The 20,942-nt window shown below is 44.9% G+C and overlaps 1 protein-coding gene across 1 annotated transcript; it reads left to right on the forward strand.

Annotated features, from left to right (window-relative positions):
- The first annotated feature begins 16,550 nt into the window (after positions 1 to 16,550).
- Positions 16,551 to 20,598, forward strand: PNMA8A (PNMA family member 8A). Its single transcript, XM_061173658.1, has 2 exons — positions 16,551 to 16,813; positions 16,958 to 20,598. Exon 2 carries the CDS (start codon positions 17,046 to 17,048, stop codon positions 18,540 to 18,542), a length of 1,497 nt encoding a protein of 498 aa, XP_061029641.1. The 5' UTR covers positions 16,551 to 16,813; positions 16,958 to 17,045; the 3' UTR covers positions 18,543 to 20,598.
- The last annotated feature ends 344 nt before the right edge of the window (positions 20,599 to 20,942 follow it).

Here is a 20,942-nt window from a genome sequence, read left to right on the forward strand (position 1 = left end):
CTTTTGTACGAATCTGTTTATATGAATTAACTCATTGCATCGCTAACAACAGCCTTACATTGTTAATTATAGCATATGCTTATTGAACATTTATGATGGGCCATTCTCAGAGTTTTACTTGAATTAACTCCTCTAATTCTCATTTCCTTGTGAGTTGGGTACTAGTCTTATAATTCCTATTTTATAGATGAGGAAACTGAGGCACAGAGAAGTTAATTGCTCATCCAAAATCACCCATCCAGGATGTATTGACACTCAGAGAATCTAACTTCAGAGACGGTACTCCTAATGGCTATGCTCTACTGCCTTAAAAAATTGGGAAGGATACATGGATAGATGATAGAACAAAAGTATTGTTTACTGAAAATAGCAAGTGTAGAACAGTGCTTGCCATCTCCCTTGGCATCATCTGGGAGCCGGTTAAACAGCAGACACACAGGCGCCAGCCTAGAACTACTGCCTCAGGATCTGCGTCAGGCACCGAGGTGATCTGGATGCACATTACCATTTGTGCATTACCATCTGAATTACCAAAAAAAGAGAAAATATGTGTATGGATGAACAAAGGATTTTGTTTGCATGGTGTTCCTGTAAAAAAAAGAGAACAGCACGTGGGACTTCCCTGGTGGCACAGTGGATAAGAATCTGCCTTCCAATGCCGGGGACACGGGTTCGAGCCCTGGTCTGGGAAGATCCCACATGCCGCGGAGCAACTAAGCCCGTGAGCCAAAACTACTGAGCCCGCGTGCCACAACTACTGACGCTCACGCGCCTAGAGCCCATGCTCTGCAACAAGAGAAGCCACCGCACTGAGAAGCCCTCACACCGCAACAAAGAGTAGCCCCCGCTCACCGCAACTAGAGAAAGCCCGGGCGCAGCAATGAAGACCCAACACAGCCAAAAATAAATTAATTAATTTTAAAAAAAAAGAGAGGGAGAACAGCACGAGTGGCCAAGAGTCTAATCTCTGGAGGCCTGATCTGGGTTCAAGTGCTAAGCTCCCCACTCCTAGGCTGTGTGAACTTAGACAAGTCATTCAGCTCCATGGGCCTCAGCTTCCACATCTGAAAATGGGGCGAAGGGGATGCTGGATGCAGCCCCTTCCCCGCTGGTCGCTGTGAAGTTTTAGTCCTCAGCACAGGCGACTCAGAATAGTACCCAGCCCAGAGCAAGGTCTGCCCATTCCTTGTGCCACTTACATTTTGTAATCATGTATAAATGTACTCACAATGTAACACCTCTGTAATAAAGGGGCCAACTCCCCACCACCCACTTGGCCAGGCCACGCGCTTGTGTAGGATCTTACTTCCCCAACCAGGGGTCCACCCAGGCCCTCCGCAGTGAAAGTGTGGAGTCCTAACCACTGGACCGCCAGGGAAGTCCCCCGACTTTCTTTTTGAGGTTTGACCATCCACAGCGTTTAGCTCGCCTGCCCCATGTCTGGGAAAGCTCATAGAAAAGCCCACTCCCTCCTGTCCTTGGCAATGGTGTGAAGGTCAAGGCTTACAACCTCCAGCCCCACCTACCATAAAGACCCAACCCACTCACTCCAATTCTGTTCAAGCCACCAGACTGCCTTGTGCCTGCCCTGGACTCTCCAGAAAGATCCAGCATGTGAGTAAGAAACCTTTTCATACCCTCTTGGTGCTTGTGGTGTCATAAGTCTCGACATCCCAACTGATTCGGGGTGAGCGTTTGATCCACCCAACCACAAAACCACCTTTTATGGGGCAACCACAAAAGGACTTCACTATTAAAAACGTGTTGTCATCCAGGAATCATTTTTTTTTAATTGACATATATTTGATTTACAATGTCATGTTCATTTCTGCTGTACAGCAAAGTGACTCAGTTATACATATATATGTATTCTATTTCATATTCTTTTCCATTATGTTTTATCACAAGATACTGAATATAGTTCCCTGTGTTATACAGTAGGACCTTGTTGTTTATCCATCCTATATAAACTAGTTTGCATCTGCTAATCCCAGACTCCCAATCCTTCTCGGTTTTGTTTATAATGACCAGAGACTCATAAACTTGTAGGATGTCACAGCAGGGAGAGAGTTAACTAACATCTACGGCAGTGATTCTCAAGGTGTGTTCCTTGGAGCAGCTGCAGCAGCCTGGGTCCTCTCCTCCCTGGAAACTACGGACTCAGAACCCCAGATAAAGGATGATTAAAAGATGCTGATGGTGATCCTTTTTATTTATTTATTTATTTTTGGCTGCACCGTGTGGCTTGTGGGAATCTCAGTTCCCCAACCAGGGACTGAACCCGGGTCACAGCAGTGAAAGCCCGGAATCCTAACCACTAGGCCACCAGAGAACTCCCAGGATGGTGATTCTTAACCTTGGCTACTCATTGGAATTCCCTGGGGAGCATTTTAAAAATTGGAATGCCCTGGCCACACCCCCAGAGAGTTTGAACCTGTTGGTCTGGGATGGGGCGTAGGCATCATAATTGGAAAAGCTCTCCAGGTGACTCTAACGTGTGACCAGGGCTTCGAACCATTTCTACTGCAATCCTCCAATTTCAGAGGCAAAAAGCTGAAGCCAGATAAGGGAAGGATCTTGCTAAGGTCACAGGGCAAGTTGGTGACAGAACAGCAGCAGAACGCAGGAGTCCTGATTGCCGCTCAAAGCTTCCTTTCATTCTATATGGTGGCCCTGGGCCCTGTCGGTGGTGGTGTTGTTTTAAAAGTGATAATAATTATTATTATGTGCCATGGGAAGACTGATATGGCTTACTTTGAAGGCTTCTACGTTCTTTTTTTTTTTTAAGATTTTTTTTTTGATGTGGACCATTTTTAAAGTCTTTATTGAATCTGTTACAATGTTGCTTCTGTTTTATGTTTTGGCTTTTTAGCCCTGAGGCATGTGGGATCTTAGCTCCCCTACCAGGGCTCAAACCCACACCCCCTGCATTGGAAGGCAAAGTCTTAACCACTGGACTGCCAGGGAAGTCCCCAAAAGGCTTCTACATTCTTTGAATTAAAACCAATAATCTAACTTTAATAAGCAAAGTGTTCTACAGCAAAATGTTTAAATGGTGTGTATGTGGCAAAACGATGGCTAATTTTTCCATGTTCATCGAGGTTTTTCTGTAGTAATCATATATTACTTATATCATTAGATAAAGAATGTCTATATAAATGACACTGGGGGTAAAAAAACAAAAACAAGTAACTAGGGTGAGGCCACGGAGCATTTTAATGGAAACGCCAGCTCTAGCCCAGAAAAAAAAAAAGAAAGATGTACAAATGATTCATTTTTCCCTTCAACCTCTAAGCTCAAAACCTTCCTGGTGTGTGAGTGGGTGGCCCTGGAGGGTGGCCTCATTCCTGCATAAACCTTATTTCAGTTGGAATAAAATCTCTCTAGTTGTCGGTCAGATGTATGTTCCTCATTACCACGACCCCTCTCCTAATGTCCTCCATAGCCCAATTCCTTGCATTTAGGGCTTAAATATATGTCATTTTTAAAAAACATTTTTAATTAAAGTATAGCCGATTTACAATGTTGTGTTAGCTTCAGGTGTACAGCAAAGTGATTCAGATATATATATATATATATATTTTTTTTTTTTCCATTGTAGGTTATTGCAAGACATTGAATATAGTTCCCTGTGCTGTACAGTAGGTCTTTGTTGTTTATCTCTTTTATACATAGTAGTGTGTATATGTTAATCCCAAACTCTTAATTTATCTCCTCCTCCCACCTCCCGCTATCCCCCCTGGTAACCCTAAGTTTGTTTTCTATGTCTGTAAGTCTATTTCTATTTTGTAAATAAGTTTATTTATATCATTTTTTTTAGATTCCACATATAAATGATATCTTATGATATTTGTCTTTGTCTGTCTCACATACTTCACTTGATATGATAATCTCTAGGTCCATCCATTTTGCTGCAAAGAGCATTCTTTTTATGGCTGAGTAATATTACATTGTATATATATATATCTTCTTTATCCATTCATCTGTTGATGGACATTTAGGTGGCTTCCACATCTTGGCTATTGTAAATAGTGCTGCTATGAACATTGGGGTGCATGTATCCTTTCGAATTAGAGTTTTCTCCAGATATATGCCCAAGGGTGGGATTGCTGGATCATATGGCAACTCTATTTTTTGTTTTTTAAGGAACTTCCATACTGTTATCTATAGTGGCTGCACCAATTTACATTCCCAGCAACAGTGTAGGAGGACACACCCAAAGATATGTGATTTTTCCCTCCACGTGATATCTTTCAAGCCCACAAGGGAATATGATCTACCTCTCTTCATGTTGTTTATTAAATTTGGTTTACCAGTTGTCTTTCTGCTGTGTTGCCATCTTCAAGTAGATATTTACAATGTTTGGCAAACGTAAACATAATTTAGTATTCAAAGAATTTGAAGACAACAATACACATCTTCTTTCAGAAAAATAAGTAAAATAGTTTATTCTCTTCTGTCCTTTAGTTAAGGGCTTCAGGCAAGAAAGCAGGATTAGTCACCAGCCAAGACTATTCTCACCACGTGACACTTTCCAGACACCAGGAAGAAATATGATCAGCCTCCACAACATAAACGAGAGAAGCTTCACCTGACTGTTTTGTGCATTTGGTCTTTTTAAAATGCACACTTGTACCGCTGGGTTCAGATTTTCATCTGTGGAACGTTCTAGAAAATAGACGTAACATTCATTCCATTGCTGTACCCGAATGAGTAGCTGCTTGTAAAAAACATTTTTAAAAGTCATGGAATATGTGTCATGCGTACAGACATGTGCCCCAAACACAGTTTAACAAAAAACATAGCAAATTCCATGATACTATGACCCATCAAGAAACGGTCAATCCAGAAGCCCCACGTGCCCTACTCATCACAAACTCCTCCCTCCCCCCAGGGTAAATCATACCCTGCTTTGTGATAAACACTTCCTTGCTTTTCTATAGATATGTATGTTTATTACCAAGCTATGCATCTCTCAACACTATAGATTTGACTATTTTTGAATGTTATATTCATGCAATCTTACTGTATAGATTATTTTGCCATGTGGCTGTTTTTCAGGAAAAATAAATTAAGCAAAGAAAAAGAACATGGGGCCTCCCAGTTTCCTGGCCATGTTTCCTCCCTTGGAACCTTGTTCCTTCCCTTTAGAGAATGGAGACAGCTGCTGGGTATTTTTTTGTCAGGAGAAAGTTCAGGGCCTGCAGCTGGTGGCTGTAACCTGAGCCCCAGCTCAGATGAGAACACCTCTCTCCCCCCAACACATAATCCTAAGGTTTTGTCGATTATTTCCGGAGAGGAAGAGAGAGAGAACTCAGAATGGCCCTGGGAGGGGATAGAGTTGCCAGTTCCGTGGTACTGAAGCATGAGGCTGTATTTTATTTTATTGTTAAAGTTTGGTTTTTTTTTTTTTATGTGGACCATTTTTAAAGTCTTTATTGAATTTGTTACAATATTGCTTCTGTTTTATGTTTTGGTTTTTTGGCCCCGAGGCGTGTGGGATCTTAGCTCCCCAACCAGGGATCGAACCCTCATCCCCTGCATTGGAAGGCGAAGCCTTAACCACTGGACCACCAGGGAAGTCCCAAGGCTGTATTTTAGATTCCTGTTCCATGCAATGAAAATGTACAAACTAGATGCAGTGTCTTTGGAAAAGCATCATCGTTTCAAACAAGTTGAAAAGTCACATCTGATTTCAAGCAACGTAGAAACAAAACCTACCCAATGACTCTGCTCAGCCCTCCATTTGAAATAGCAAAAAAATCAGCAAAAAACACCCTACATATCCATCCATAGGGGAGTAGCTAATTAACCTATGTCAGTGGCTGTCACACGTCGCTAACCATAATCCATGGTAAGAAATGCATTTTACTGTGCCCCAGAAAACACACACACACACATATGCCCCATAGAAAATAAAGCTTCCTAAAACATATTACTACACAAGATGAATTCAGATATTTTGTATTCTGTTGTTTCTGTTGGGAAAAATTGTGCAAGACCTTGAAATGTATTAAAAAGCTGACTGGTGTCTTTGCCGGAAAATTCAGGGTTGTCTGGCACCCTTTTTCGGGTTTTCAGTTTCCATGGGGTCTCCGAATCTTTGAGCGCTTTACTCCTCTGTAAATTGCAGATAACAAAGCAATGCAAATGATTGTTGCCCATAGACAGTAAGTGAATTTTGTCTTGGAGAACAAATTATTTCCCTCTCCTGCTGGGGGAAAAGCCAGTTTTCTATATACAAAGGAAGTTCATTTAAGCTTTCCTAATGGCTTACCTGTGTGTCTGCCCTGTGCCTTTTTCCTTTTGAGCTGGTTGTACTATCTTACCGAGTTATTTGATGAGTTAAATAAAACATTTGGCATGTGTCCATTTTATGGTTGTATGAGAGTTGAGATTTTACCTTTAAAAAGATGGTCACGAGGTCTTCCATGCAGCATGAATTTGTGGGAGATTTTTATTGTCTTCTTTTCAGGATGTTCTTTCATAATAGCTACATATTGCTCTTTTCTGGTGTTCTATAATCAGATTAAGACACTTATTCATACTTGCCCCCCTCACACAAATTAGGAAAAGATAAAATAAGTGCTTGTCCAGAAAATCATTCATTTCCCCATCTCGGATAATAATAGTGATGAAAGCTATGTGCTGAGTGAGTTCTATGTGCCAGGCCCCGAGATTCATATGTATCATCCCCAGAATCCTCCCAACACCCCATTTTGCAAACAGAGAAGCTGAGGCTCAGAAAGATGGAGTGATGTGCTCAAGGTTTCCCAGCTCTGAGGTCATGAGCCTGACCCAAGATGACCATCACTTTAAATGTCCTTCCCTCTTGCATTAGTGTCTTTGGAGAATTTATGGCAAATCCATCCAATAAAAATATTCTCCAAGCCCTCCCTCTGTGTCCGGCCTGTGCTGGGGACACAGAGGTGACCAATGACAGCCCCAGCTCTGACCCCCCAGGATTCGCAATCCAGTGGGGGAGACAGACCCATCTCCAGGCAGTGATGACCCAGAGTGTGCAGAGTTGGGACGAAGGAGCCTCAAGGGGGCGCTGGACCCAGCTTGGGCAGTCAGGGAGGGCTTCCTGGAGGAAGCTGAGCCCTGAAGGACAAGGAGGTGTGATCCAGGTCAAATGTGACCAAGGCTTTGCAGAGAGAAGCCGAGGGCACTGTGAGAGTCCAGAAAAACTTACAGTGAGTGGAGGAATCCAAGCTGAACAAGAAAGGTAAATTCCAGATCCTCCCCAGAACTGCTCTTGGATAATCACATATCTTAGGACTGGCCATGAGGTTTGGTCTCTGGTTGGCAGGTGATGGAACAGAGGAGGAGGGTCTCTGATGAGAGCAGCTGGCAGTCTCTGCCAGGCCCAACCCTACTCAGGGAGCTCTGCGGATCTTTATTTTCCCAAATCTACTCTGCTCAGTTCCAGAGCCAGGGTCACCAGGCTGCCCTTATCCTCTTTGCTTGGGGTCCAAGTCCCCAGTCAGGGACACAGCAAGCCAGACAGATGTAAGTTCAAATCCTGGCTCCCGGGACCTCTCTGGTGGTCCAGCGGTTAAGACTCCGTGCTTCCACTGCAGGGGTCTCGGGTTCGATCTCTGATCCAGGAACTAAGATCCCACATGCCACATGGTGCGGCCAAAAAGTTAAAAAAAAAATCTCACCAAATCCTGGCTCCCCTACAAACTGGATGTGTGGTTTCTGAGCCTCAGTGTCCTCATCTATATAATGGGTTGATAATCTCTAGTCCGTGTGCCTGTTGTGAGGGTTAAATTCATATCAGATCACACCTCTGCTCAGAACCCCATGGTGTCTCCCATGTTCCTCTGAGAAAAAGCCAAGTCCTCCCAAGACCCCAGTCCCTCTCTGATCACAACTCCCACCTTCTCCCCCTCCCTCCCTCTGCACCAGTCACACTAGCCTCCTTGCTGCTCCTCAAACATCTCACGATCTCCAGCCCCTGGGCCTTTGCACTGGCTGTTTCCTTGTCTGGAAAGACTCTACTCCATCTATCTGCAAGGCTCATGGATTTTATCTGTTTTGTTCACTGCTGTATAAACAGTACTAGAACCATGCTTAATAATAATAATAGTAATTTTATATTATATTAATATAACAATGATAATAGTGATGATCATAATTATTACAAGAGCCCCTAGGCATTTTCAAGTGCTCAGCTCCATCCCTGAGGTTACCCTGTTACCAAGTCTAAGCTTGTACTGCTTACTGCATGACAGATCAATAAGTCGAGAGATGAATTGTTGAGGCAAGGAATAGCAACTTTATTTGGAAAGCCAGCAGACAGAGAAGATGGTGGACTAGTGTCCCAAAGAACCATCTTGCCTGGGGTGGATGTTAGTTTCTTCTATAAAACAAAGAGGGGGAGGTAAGGAGGTAAAGTAAAAAAGGTGATAAGTTATTGTATTTCCTGGTTCCAGCCAGATTCCAGAGGGGATGTGTTAATTTCTTCCTTCCTGCAGCCATTCACAGGTAAGTCTGGTCAGGATGTTTCCTGTGAGCTAAACAAAGGTACTTTAGCTTAACGCTCAGGCATGGGAGACAGAGTTCCTCGAGATGGGCTATTACGTATACTTTAAGCTTATAGGCAACATCCCTTTAGTGAATAACTTATAGCAAAAGCAATAAAATACAAAGGTTAAAATAAAAGAAACAGATCCAGTATGGAGTCAGATTTGTTCTTCCTGATTACAACCCCCCTACCTCTGGCCCTCACTTTCTCTGGGTCTCAGCATGCACTATAGCCAGGCCAACAAGGGTTGTCCTAGAAGATGGCTCTCATTGGCTCTGACCATCTGATGATTCTTTTAGCTGGACCAACAGGGAGAGGGAATTCAAGAAATCCACTGGGAAAGCTTGCCAGGATAAAAAGTAAATTTTTGTGGTAAGGCCTGTTAACAAGCAGTGGAGATTTTTGAAAATGTACATGTGAAGAGTAATGGAGGGTGGTGGTGAGAAGGGGACTTGAGCTGTGAATACTCCAACCTTGATTTGACTAGGGGGACCTGAGCTTAGAGAGAAGAGGCAGAGAGAGTACAGGTTCAAAAGTTTCCCTGGAATGGCCACCCACAGGATTTATGGCCACCTGGAGTGACTGGCCTCATTGACTGTCATCAAGAAAAAAAATCACCCTCTAAGGCAGGGGAGGGCAGGCGTCTCTCATGTGGAGTTCACTATTTACCTGTCTACACTGATGAATAAGCACTCCTTTGTTCTGGCTCCCTTCCCAGCACTGCAGGCAGAGGCAACCCTCTTTCTTTTGTCTTATTTATTTATTTTTAAAGAGAGTGTCTCACTCTCTGGCTTCAGAGTTCCAGTGGTTGTCCAAATGGCCGGCTCCATTTCCAACCCAGGACAGTCAATGGATGCAGTCATTTATTCATTCAACAAAGAATGATTAAATGTCCCTCTATGGCGAACACTGTCTAGATTCTGGGAATCTGATGGTGAAAAAGACAGGGAAGGTGCCTACCCTTGGGGGCTTCTGTTGTCATGGGGAGTACAACTTTAGATACTGTATGTACTATCTTTAAACCACTTTGGGAATTGTTTGTTACACAATGATGCTAACTGATATACTAATAAGCCAACGTGATGTGATAGTGATTTTTGTGAGTGTGTGTGAGGGAGAAACTCCTGCAGTTAGGTAGAGTCTGGTAAGGCTTCTTAGAGGAGGTGACATTTGGACCAAGGCTTGAATGACAAGGAGGGAACCACACAGGGAACAGCAAGTACAAACATCCTAAGGTGAGAATAGTGGAAGATCATGGCTGAAAAAGACATAAATGAACATGGAAATGCTTCAGTTCTTAAGCTGGTGGTGGGGTGGTGGGTAAACTGGCATGCAGGCACTCATTCTATTATCGTGTATACCTTTTTTCATATATCTAAATATTTAATAATGACAGTTTTCTAAAATTACGAGAATAATTATTTAAATAGAGAACAGGGTATATATTTATTTGGTTAACTATTTCAACAAAACAAGGACAGATGGGATGACTCTTTCTAACCAGTTAACAATATGAATTTTACCTTTTAAAAGTTGTAGTACCAGATATTACGAGAACAGTTAGGATTAAAACAATAAAATCCTGTGGGGATGCATTTTACTCTTTCTGTAAACCGTGTTAGCAAGAAAAACGAAAAATAAAATACCAAAGACAGAAGACATTTTCTTTCTTTCCTTAAAAAAAAAATTCATGGAAATTAAAACATGTAAACGACAGTAGTGAGAATAGTATAATGACCTCCATCTATAACAATTTTTTTTCAGGGTCAACTCACAGCCAATCTTGTTCCTTCTATCCCCCTACCCTCTTGTTTTTTCTGGAGTATTTTAACAATATTTTTTTTCAAAATATAAATAAATTATGGGTATTTGGAAATAGCCTGTGTATTTTTTTTTTTTTTTTTTTTTTGCCGCACTGCACGGCTTGTGGGATCTTAATTCCCTCTGCAGTGGAAGCGTGGAGACCTAACCAGTGGACCACCAGGGAATTCCCTATAGTCTGTGTATTTTTAATGATTATATGAGATGGAGAAATATATATGCAGACTCACATCAGATGCTGAGGTTAGCAGTCTGGGGGTTAGCGGTGACGGGGAAAGCCATGTCATGGGACCTTTAGAAAGTACAAACTGAAGAAACTCTGGAGCAAGAAGGAGCTCTCATAGCACAAACCGGTTAGAACAAGCCAGATGAGTCACAGAACCACCACGGTGGGTTATTACAACTTACTCAGGAGGGGAAATCTGGGTGGGAGCCCAGAGCCCCTGGACCTTAGTATTCATGGAAATTCTGTGTGTTCTCATTTAAAATACACAAGAAGACAAAATAAAAACCTAAAGGTGAAACAGAGAGGAAGAGGATGCAAAGGTTACCCTAAAGTGCCAAGACGGGTGAAAGTGTTGGGGCTGCATGGACGCGTTGTTATGGAAACTGCAGTTGGAAGTGTTGTCATGGAAACCACAGCCAGGACTCCTACCAAAGTTGCTTCAAAACTATTTTTAGATCCACTGGTAATCATCAGTGGTTCACTGATGGGAGAAGGGGCAGGCAGCTGATTCCACTTAACACACACACATACACACTCACACACATATATATACACATGCATCTATACATATGTACAAATATATATTTATAATTACCTATACATATAATTGTATATGTAATTATAAATATATATTTGTATGTTCATGTATAAATAACAAATTTAAAGTTTTTCTCTCTCACGCATTTATTTATCTCTTTAATATTTTGGAATGCTTAATTAACTCAGAATCTGCTTCTCTGATTGAACCCTGACTGAAACACTCTTAGGCATCCGTGTAGTGAAGAGTTAACTCAACAGGTCTGGGTTGTCCAAACCCCGTACCTTTTAAAGAATCAACTAGCCCTTCTCTGACTCCTGGGTAACCTCTAAGCCTTAGAGGATCCTGCACGAATAATGCAATTTATGGTGGTGGCTTTGTGCCACGCAGCATCACTTTGACCTCTGGAGATGCTGAAGGCTGAGTAACTAAAGTCAATCACATGTGTGCTCCATGCCTACATGATTGACCCAGAAAAAAAAAATCCTGGACACTAAGGCTCAGGTGAGCTTCCCTGGTTGGCAATACTCTGTATGTGTTGTCACACATTGTTGCTGGGAAAAGTAAGTGCTGTCCATGTAACTCCACTGGGAGAGGGTAACCGGAAGCTCGCACCTGGTCTCTCCCAGACTCTGCCCTATGCACCTTTTCCCTTTGCTGATTTCAAACTGTATCCTTTTCTTGTAATAAAGTATAATTGTGAGTACAATAATTTTTCTGAGTCCCAGGAAGACTCCCAGCAAATCACTGAAACTGAGGTTAGTCTTGTGACCCTCAACACAGTATCTCAAATTCATCACGGCCCAAACTAAACTTCTGATTCACCCTCTCCCTTCTTTCCCAAGTCTGTTCTCCATCAAACCTTCCCCATATAAAACTAAGTGCCATCATGTTCCTTCTAGTTACTCATTCCAAAACCCTGGGGTCACATTTACTTAGTTTACCTTGCACCTCACATCTAATCAATCAGCAAAACAGCAAAGACTAGTATGAAATATTTACAGAAAAGTGCACATATCATAGGCATACAACATGTTGAATTTTCACAATCGGAACACACCTATAAACGACAACCAGAACAAGAAACAGATCTTGACTAGCTCTCCCTACGCTCGGAGGGAGACACATTTCAAGTCATTAGACATTCCACAGGAAACAACTCTTCTGACTTCTAAAAACATAGGTTAATTTTGCCTGTTTTTGTACTTCATATAAATGGTATGATACAGTATGTGCTCTTGTATATCTGGTTTCTTTTGCTCAAGATTTTGCAGGATTCATTTATATTGTTGTGTGTCATTGTAGATCATTCATTCTAATTGTTTAGTATTTTATTGTGTGAACATTCTACAGTTTATCCTCTCTTCTGTTGATTGGTGTTTGGGTAGCTTCTAGATTTTGGCTACTAGGAACTGTGCTGCAATGAATATCCTCGTTTATAGTTTTAGGGAACACATTTCTGTTGGGTACATACATAGCTAGGCGTGGAGTTCCTAAGTTGTAGGGTTAGCATCTGCTTTCCTTTAGTGGATACAGCCAAAGCGTTTCCAAAATACACATACACGAGACGTGTACACGTATTACATGCATGAGAGTTCCAGGCAATTTTCTCCTCATCAACACTTGGTATTTTTTGACCTTTTAATTTTATCCATTTTCCATCAGCAAATTTACAACAGCGCCTTTGTGCTACCACTAGATTTTAGTACAACTTGCTACACTCTTCTGGCAAGAACATCCCATTTGGTAGACATTATGCTACCAATCTTACTTTCCTGGACCCAATGGTTTAACCATCCCAGAACAAACTTCAGGTCAATGGAAAGATGGTATAAGAATAATGCCACTCAACAGTGGGAAGGCTCCTGGAACTCTTGCCTTTACGATAATAACAGTTTACTATGTGTCAGGACCAAATACACATGTTTTACTTATTTATTTTTTTTATTTATTTATTTTTGGCTGCGTTGGGTCTTCGTTGCTGTGTGTGGGCTTTCTCTAGTTGTGGCGAGCAGGGGCTACTTTTCGTTGCAGTGCGCAGGCTTCTCATTGCAGTGGCTTCTCTTGCTGCGGAGCACGGGCTGTAGGTGCACGGGCTTCAGTAGTTGTGGTGCATGGGCTTAGTTGCTCCGTGGCATGTGGGAGCTTCCTGGGTCAGGGATGGAACCCATGTCTCCCACATTGGCAGGAGGATTCTTAACCACTGAGCCACCAGGGAAGCCCCCAAATACACATTTTTAATTTAATTTTATTTTTTGGCTGCATTGGGTCTTCGTTGCTGCTCACGGGCTTTCTCTAGTTGCGGCCAGTGGGGGCTACTCTTCATTGCAGTGTGCAGGCTTCTCATTGAGCGGGCTTCTCTTGTTGCAGAGCACGGGCTCTAGGCGCTCAGGCTTCAGTAGTTGTGGCTTGCGGGCTCTAGAGCACAGGCTCAGTAGTTGTGGCGCACGGGCTTAGTTGCTCTGCAGCATGTGGGATCTTCCCGGATCAGGGATGAAACCCACCTCCCCTCATTGGCAGGTGGATTCTTAACCACTGTGCCACCAGGGAAACCCCCAAATGCACATTTTTTAAAACATTGAATGCTGAGTATTTGGTCACAGGCAAAAATCACCATCATAGAATGAACTTTAGGGAATATAAGAATAAATCTGAAATCCTATCAAATTCAAAATTTTTTATTACAATTTAATTTTAAAAATTTAGTACCCAACTTTTTTTAAGTTTGGCAGTATAATCTTGTAGCAAAGTCAGCTACAACTTGCTCTTCTGGCTACTCTGCTTTATGGTACTAAACGGCTGAAGAAGAAACAAGATATATTTGACCAGCTCAGTTGATGGTGACACTCACCAAACTATCAACCTTTCCTTCCTTGCTAAAAGTAACTGACTAAAGTAGAAGATTTATCGTCTCATCATCTGAGAAACCGGAGGATCTTGTTGATAGTAACAATGGTATATCATTGAAACAAACCCATGAGGTGAAACTCGGTGCACTGCCAGAAAAAGCTACTTTGGGGAATCTTTTCAGGGACCAAAGATCGTTGCTCTCTGTGTCTTTTGATGTAATGTCAATCATCACCAATCCTAGACGCATTCTACTTTTGCAATATCTTCCTGTTATCACTTGCTGCATAATAAGCCATCCCCAAACTTAGCGGCATAGAACTGTTTGTTATACGCACTGATTCTATGGGTCAGGAATTTACACAGGGTAAAGCAGTGATGGTTTGTTTTTGCTATGCCATGTCTAGCCCTCAACTGGGATGATGTAAGTGGTTAGGGAGTGACTCAAGTGGTTGGGGGGTAGAATCATCTACAAGTTTCTTTACTCCCATGTCTGGTGGGCTCACTTGAAGGCTGGGCTCAGCTGGGAATCGCTGACTGGAGCACACACATGTGACTTCTCCGTGTGGCTTGGGTTTCCTCACAGCATGGCAGTCAGAGGATAGTTGAACTTCTTACTTGGATGCTCAAAGATACAAGAATGAGATTGTCCCAATGAACAAGGAAGAAGTTGCATGGCCTCCTCCTAGCCTGAGGAGTCACGTAGCTTCCCTTCCATGATACTATTGGTTCAATCATTTCCTTTCTACCACACTTTCTATTGGTTAATGCAGTTACAAGTCTGCTCAGATTCGAGAAGAGGGGACATAGATCCCCACCTCTCCATAGAAGGAGTGCTAAAGAATTTATGGCAACGTTTTAAAACCACTGCATAGTGATATACATTCATTCTTCAGCTGATTCATAGAATTTCAACATGTTAAACACTTGAGATTTTAAAACTCTAGTTATGGGCTTCCCTGGTGGCGCAGTGGTTAAGAATCCGCCTGCCAATGCAGGGGACACGGGTTCGAGCCCTGGTCCGGGAAGATCCCACATGCCGTGGAACAACTAAGCCCATGTGCCACAACTACTGAGCCTGCGCTCTAGAGCCCTCAAGCCATAACTACTGAGTCTGCGTGCCACAACTACTGAAGCCCACGCACCTAGAGCCCATGCTCCGCAACAAGAGAAGCTACCGCGATGAGAAGGCTGCGCACCGCAACAAAGACCCAACACAGCCAAAAATAAAATAAATAAATTAAAAAAAAATAAAACTTTAGTTATAGCTAGAGTGTTTGTCTTTATTGGAATGTGAATATTCAGATTTAGCAATTTGAATGATGTCTAAAATATGATGGTGGGCTTCCCTGGTGGCGCAGTGGTTGAGAATCTGCCTGCCAATGCAGGGGACACGGGTTCGAGCCCTGGTCTGGGAAGATCCCACATGCCGCGGAGCAACTAGGCCCGTGAGCCACAATTACTGAGCCTGCGCGTCTGGAGCCTGTGCTCTGCAACAAGAGAGGCCGCGATAATGAGAGGCCCGCGCACCGTGATGAAGAGTGGCCCCCACTTGCCGCAACTAGAGAAAGCCCTTGCACAGAAACGAAGACCCAACACAGCCATAAATAAATAAATTTAAAAAAAAAAATTATATAAAATATGATGGCAACTCGGGCAATCAATCACACAAATATTGATCATGCCCGAGTTCAGGGATATCAGAGAGGAAAGTGAAATGGATATCTGGCTATTTGGTCTTGCAAAGGCCAATTCCAAAATGGAATCCAAACAACAGATTTTGGTTGAATACCCAGGCCCACTGCATTTTTCATATGTGATCTCCCCTAATCTTCAAAATTTCCAGATCAGGAAAGTTTTTATTGGTATTCCTATTGTGAAGAAGAGGAAGGAGCTCAGAGAGCTCAAATTTCTTGTTTAGGATCGCACAGTTAGGAAGCCACATTGATAGATGTATCAGTGAGGGCCTGACAGGAAACATGGCAACTCAAACTGAGTCACTGAGGACTGTTTCATTAACTATTAACAAAGGTGTTACCTGTAGGCAGTGAGTTGAGGAAACCAGCAAGGAAAGGTGAGGCACTATCCCCAGGCTTGAAGGGGGTGGAAAATCGAGAAGTTTCTAAAAACTTCTGGAAACTTCTGGAACAAGGAACTGTAGCTAACCTAGAAGGCTCTCAACAAGAGCTGTGGCTTTTATTAGGGGAACCCATGGGGATTGAAGCCGCTGTTTCCTCTCGCCCTCTGCTTTCTGTTGTCTCCTAGGAGTCTTGTTGGCTCAACCCAACAGGAAGGCTGAGGGTAAGAGGGGTAGTTGGTGCAGCCATAGAAGTCAGCACCCCCTACCCCTGTCCCGGAGGCCCATGTTGAGTAGGGAAAGGTGGAAAGACCGGGTCCGGGAGGGCAATCGGAGAACATGCAGACCTCGGGCTCGGTGAATAGGTGAACAGTCGCACTCCCACGCGATTTCCCAGGCCCAACTGCACAGCCCACGCGCTAGCTTGCAACCATCGGTTGCCATGGAGACCGCGGGCACTAAGCGAGAGCAAGTGCGCAAGCGCGCTCTGGGACGCCGGCCTCGGCTCAGCGCAGCTGCCTGGACCCAGGCGAGACGCCACCTGACGCGCCCTGTCCGAGCGGGGGCGGACGCTGGCGTCTCGGGCACTTGGCCCAGAGCATCCGTGCCGGCGTGGCCCGAGCTGGCACCTGGCGAGCGGCTGCATCCCGGCGGCCTCTCCTTGGCCCGTCTGGGCGGTCAGAGGCGGGGCTGCCGCATCCCTGCCGGGCTGGCCGAGAGCCAGGCCCCGGGGAGGGGCCGCTCGCGGTTTTCGGCGATTCCAGGACACGTGTGAGCACCCGGGGCCCGGTTTGGGGAGGAAGGCCTTGGGAAAGCGCGAGGCCTCCTGCAGGCCAGCCTTGGAGGGGGCAGCTGAGAACTCTGAGCCTGGCCGTGTTCCCGGGAATTTGACCTCCCTCTCCTGTCACCTTACAGGATTGCTGTTTAGGGACCGCTGCAGTCCCGGTCCACGTCGTAGACTCTTCAGTACACGTGGGAATCGAGCTGCCAGGTGTCCACGACCATGACGGTGAACCTTTTGGAGGACTGGTGCCGGGGGATGGAAGTGGACATCCACAGGTGCCTGTTGGTCACAGGCATCCCGGAGGACTGTGGCCAAGTGGAAATTGAGGAGACCTTGAATGGGGTCCTCTCCCCGCTGGGCCCGTACTCTGTGCTCAACAAGATTTTTTTGAGGGAAGAGAATGCCAAAGCTGCCCTCATTGAGGTGGGCGAGGGTGTGAATCTGAGGGCCATACCCCGGGAATTCCCAGGAAGGGGGGGCATCTGGAGAGTGGTCTGTAGGGACCCCACCCAGGATGCTGAGTTTTTAAAAAACCTGAGTGAATTCCTGGATGCAGAGGGGCGCACCTGGGAGGATGTGGTCCGCCTGCTTCAGCTCAACCAGTGCCCACCACCCCAGAACCAGAATCAGCCCCCAGAGAACTGGGCAGAAGCTTTGGGGGTGCTTCTGGGGGCGGTGGTGCAAATCATCTTCTACATGGATGGCGAGATCCGCAGCCGGGAGGAAGCTAGGGCTCGAGAGGTTGCTGAGGCCCAAGCAGTGGCATCCTTGGCTTTGGCAACAGCGAGGAAGGTCAAGAAGGAGCCAGGGTGGGCTGCAGAGGTGGGCTCTGCCTTGAAGATGGAGAACCTGGACGGCTGGAATGACGTGGAAGATGAGGGTGACCCTCTTGAACCTCTGGTTCAAAAGGCTGGAGCTAAGACTCGCCCCAGGAGAAAGAAGCAGAAAAAAACTCCCAAGCAGGAACCAGTGCCCTGGAAGAAATCCAGAGGCAACCATTCCCACAGCTCGGCCTTCTTGGAGGATCCTGAAGCTGATGATGCTGAAAATATGGAGATGCCAGAATATATCAGGAGCAACAAAAAGCCCTGTGTGAAGCAGGAGGGGTCAACTTTGAAGAAGGCCCTAGCGAAATGTGCCTGGAAGTCTCCCACCAACCCGCCCCACGATGCCCAGGCAGAAGCTGCGAGCCCTGGAGTTGCCTCTGAGTCAGACCAAGATGGTGGTCCAGAGGGCCCACCAAAGAAGAAGGCCATGGGCTGGGCCTCGGCAAAGAGCCCTGCTCCCATGAGGAAGAAAAAGAAGGTGAGCTTGGGCCCTGTCTCTTATGTCCTTGTCGATTCGGAAGACACCAGGAAGAAGCCAGAGATTCCAAAGAGAGGGCAAGGCTCGAGAAGGGATGCATTGGATCAGGAGGCCCTTCGGAGCCCACAGCCCGCTGAGTCACCAGCCTCAACCTCCCAGGGTCCAAAGGCCAAGCCACAAGGCTCTCCTCATGCTTCCAGTGGTGAGAATGACGACAGAAGTCATTTGGGTTGTGTCAACAAGTGGATGAAGGGGGAGGAGCAACAGGGGCAGGTGGGGATGGAGGAACCCAAGGGGACAGAGGGTCAAATGGTCGCTGAGGAGGACCCCAGTGCAGTGGAGGTAGTGGGTGACACACCAGTTGAGGTTTTAGAGGCTGAGAGCCCTGACCCCCCTCCTAGGAGCCCCTGAAGGCCAACACTGGGGACACCTGTGGGGACAGGAGTTGGCAGAGCAAACCCACTGATCTGTCTTTTGTTGGTGAGTGTCTCCGTGGTATTCTCCGGTCATCTGACACTCATCTGATCCATCTCCCTCAGTAAGAACTGAATAATTTGGGGTTATATTGTTTGTCAGAGTAGGTGGCTTTGAGGGTGGAGTTTTCTGGCGGCCTGTTTGGGAGTTTGGGAGATGGAAATGTTCAAGGGCTTAGAAGTTCCAAGGAAGTGAAGAAACTTTCCAGTGACACCTCTCCCTGCTTCCCCTCTTGAGCTGTTCTAATTTATCCACAGAACCCAGAAAACTTTGATTTCCGTCTGCACCTGGGCAGTCAAAAGAAGACCAAGGAAGAAGTTCCAAGTGGGGAACAAAGTTTCTCTTGTCATTGACTTTTGACTGTTTTAGGGACCCACCCAGTTCGTAGAGATCCAGCTCTCAGAGGTAAATGGTATGTGAGATTTAGGTGGGAGGAATTAGGGTAAGGAGGCGTACCCCTATGCTTTTTCTCTGCCAGGCCTGCTTTTTCACCTCCTCCTAGACTCACCTCCAGAGGTTGGAGAGTCACTAAGCAGATTGGGAAAACTCTAAAACGTTCACCTTGGCACATGGGCAAGGTCACTGTTATGTTCATCCACGTTCGGCCTTTCTCCCCCATCCCCTGCTTCCTTTTCTGGATGATCAGCCAACCTCTGCAGGGCCTGGCATTGTAAAGGGCGGGGCGACCGTTCGCTCCCTTCTTCCCTTTCTCTGCTTCGACCACCGGGTGGGTTAAGCCAAGATCTTTGCTGCAGACCTGACTTCCTTGCTGCTACTGGTCTGCAATATCCATCCTCCAGTTCTCTAACCAGAGGATGTTAAGGTCCCAAGCATCGGTTTGGGGGAAAAAGACTGTCCACTTAGGCCTTGAAGTGTTTGGTTTTCGGTCCTGTTAATAAAAATGGTACTTCGATTCCCATTTGGGGTGAAACCCTTGTAGGAAGCGTGTGGGCAAGAGGAGCAATGGATAGGAAAGGACTCTGGCATTCCTGGCTCCCTGGCTCTAATTCCATCCAATACCCCCAAACTCTTTTTGAGGCTGAAGACCAAATCTCACATTCTAGGAAGAGAGAGAAAAATATTCTTTAAAAATTGGCTGTTAAATTCTGCCCTCTGAATAGACCAGAGTGCCATGTCTCCTGGGTGTGCAGGAGTCGGGGGAGGGGCGGGTTACCTGAGCTCAGTGGTTTCCAGATTGTATCCCAGGGAAGCCCAAGCTGTGCTTAAAGAAGTAATCCGAATCTATTTTTTCATGTATTTAAAAAAAAAAAAAAAAAAAAACTGAAAGATGACTACTTGAATGTGTCATAAACCAAATAAGTCACATCAGAGACTATCAAAATATTACCTTGTGTTCACCAGTTAGCTTGTTTTGGTACAGGTATCCAATTCGTTGATTCCACCACCTATTTGCATATAATTGAATTTCTTGTAAATGTGACTGATAGGAAAAGTTCCAAGTGGGAGAAGTTGGTCCTCCGCATGGCCTGTGATAGAACACTCTGAAAGAAGTTTCCCTTTGTAATTCACATACTCCTGTCCTGCTGTGATACTCAGTTGTGTGATGGCAGATGTATCAATACGGCACGCAGTAATTCATATTCTATCAGAGAGAGTTTTAGGGTCTCTCTTCTGGCTTCAGTTTTTGTGATAAAGAATGTGAACAGTTATTAGATGTTGTTGGTGATTCAACTTTGAAAACAGATTTCTTGTTGACGATTCATTTCAAAAGCCTGAGGATGAGTCTGAGGATGCAGGAAGAAAGGAGATGGTTTCCGTTTGTAGCTCTTCACCTGTGTGCATCACGGTTTTCCTTGGGTCTGAGCAAAACAAAACAGAGGAGTGAATTGGCCTTTCAAGGTGACGAAAGCCTCCAGCTCTCCAGCTCCTGATTTCAGAATCAGGTCCATTAGGGCTTCGTTGTGTTAACAAATTGACATTATGATTAGTAAATGTAAATGTATATGCTATAAAATAAAGTTTAGCAAACTAAGTATCTGTTGAGTCTCTTATAGGTGCCAGTGGTATGGACTGTTTAATTTGAGAAAAGGGTTCCCCCCGCTGAACAATACACGCTGTCCTAGACACCCAGCCCAGCTGTTGCAGACCTGGGGTTCAAGCTGCAAGGGTCGTCAATTTCCTGTGAGAGAAGAAGCCATCAAGATGTCTCTCATTGCTACATGGCCTGCCACCAATGTGAAAGCCTTCCCCAGAGAGTCTGCGTTTTTTAGAAGTTTCTAGAACAGGTACCTGGTGGTGTGAATTAACCTGAGAAGGCGAGTTTATTTTTAAAAGCAGCTTCCCCTCAGACAGAAGCTGAGGTTTTTCAACAAAAAA

The sequence above is a fragment of the Eubalaena glacialis genome, chromosome 18 (genome assembly GCF_028564815.1).
Source record: "Eubalaena glacialis isolate mEubGla1 chromosome 18, mEubGla1.1.hap2.+ XY, whole genome shotgun sequence".
In the NCBI taxonomy this organism is placed as follows: domain Eukaryota; kingdom Metazoa; phylum Chordata; class Mammalia; order Artiodactyla; family Balaenidae; genus Eubalaena; species Eubalaena glacialis.

What these genes read in the sequence shown, in the direction of transcription:
- PNMA8A (XM_061173658.1), top strand. Translation starts at nt 17,046, where the DNA reads ATGACGGTGAACCTTTTGGAGGACTGGTGCCGGGGGATGGAAGTGGAC.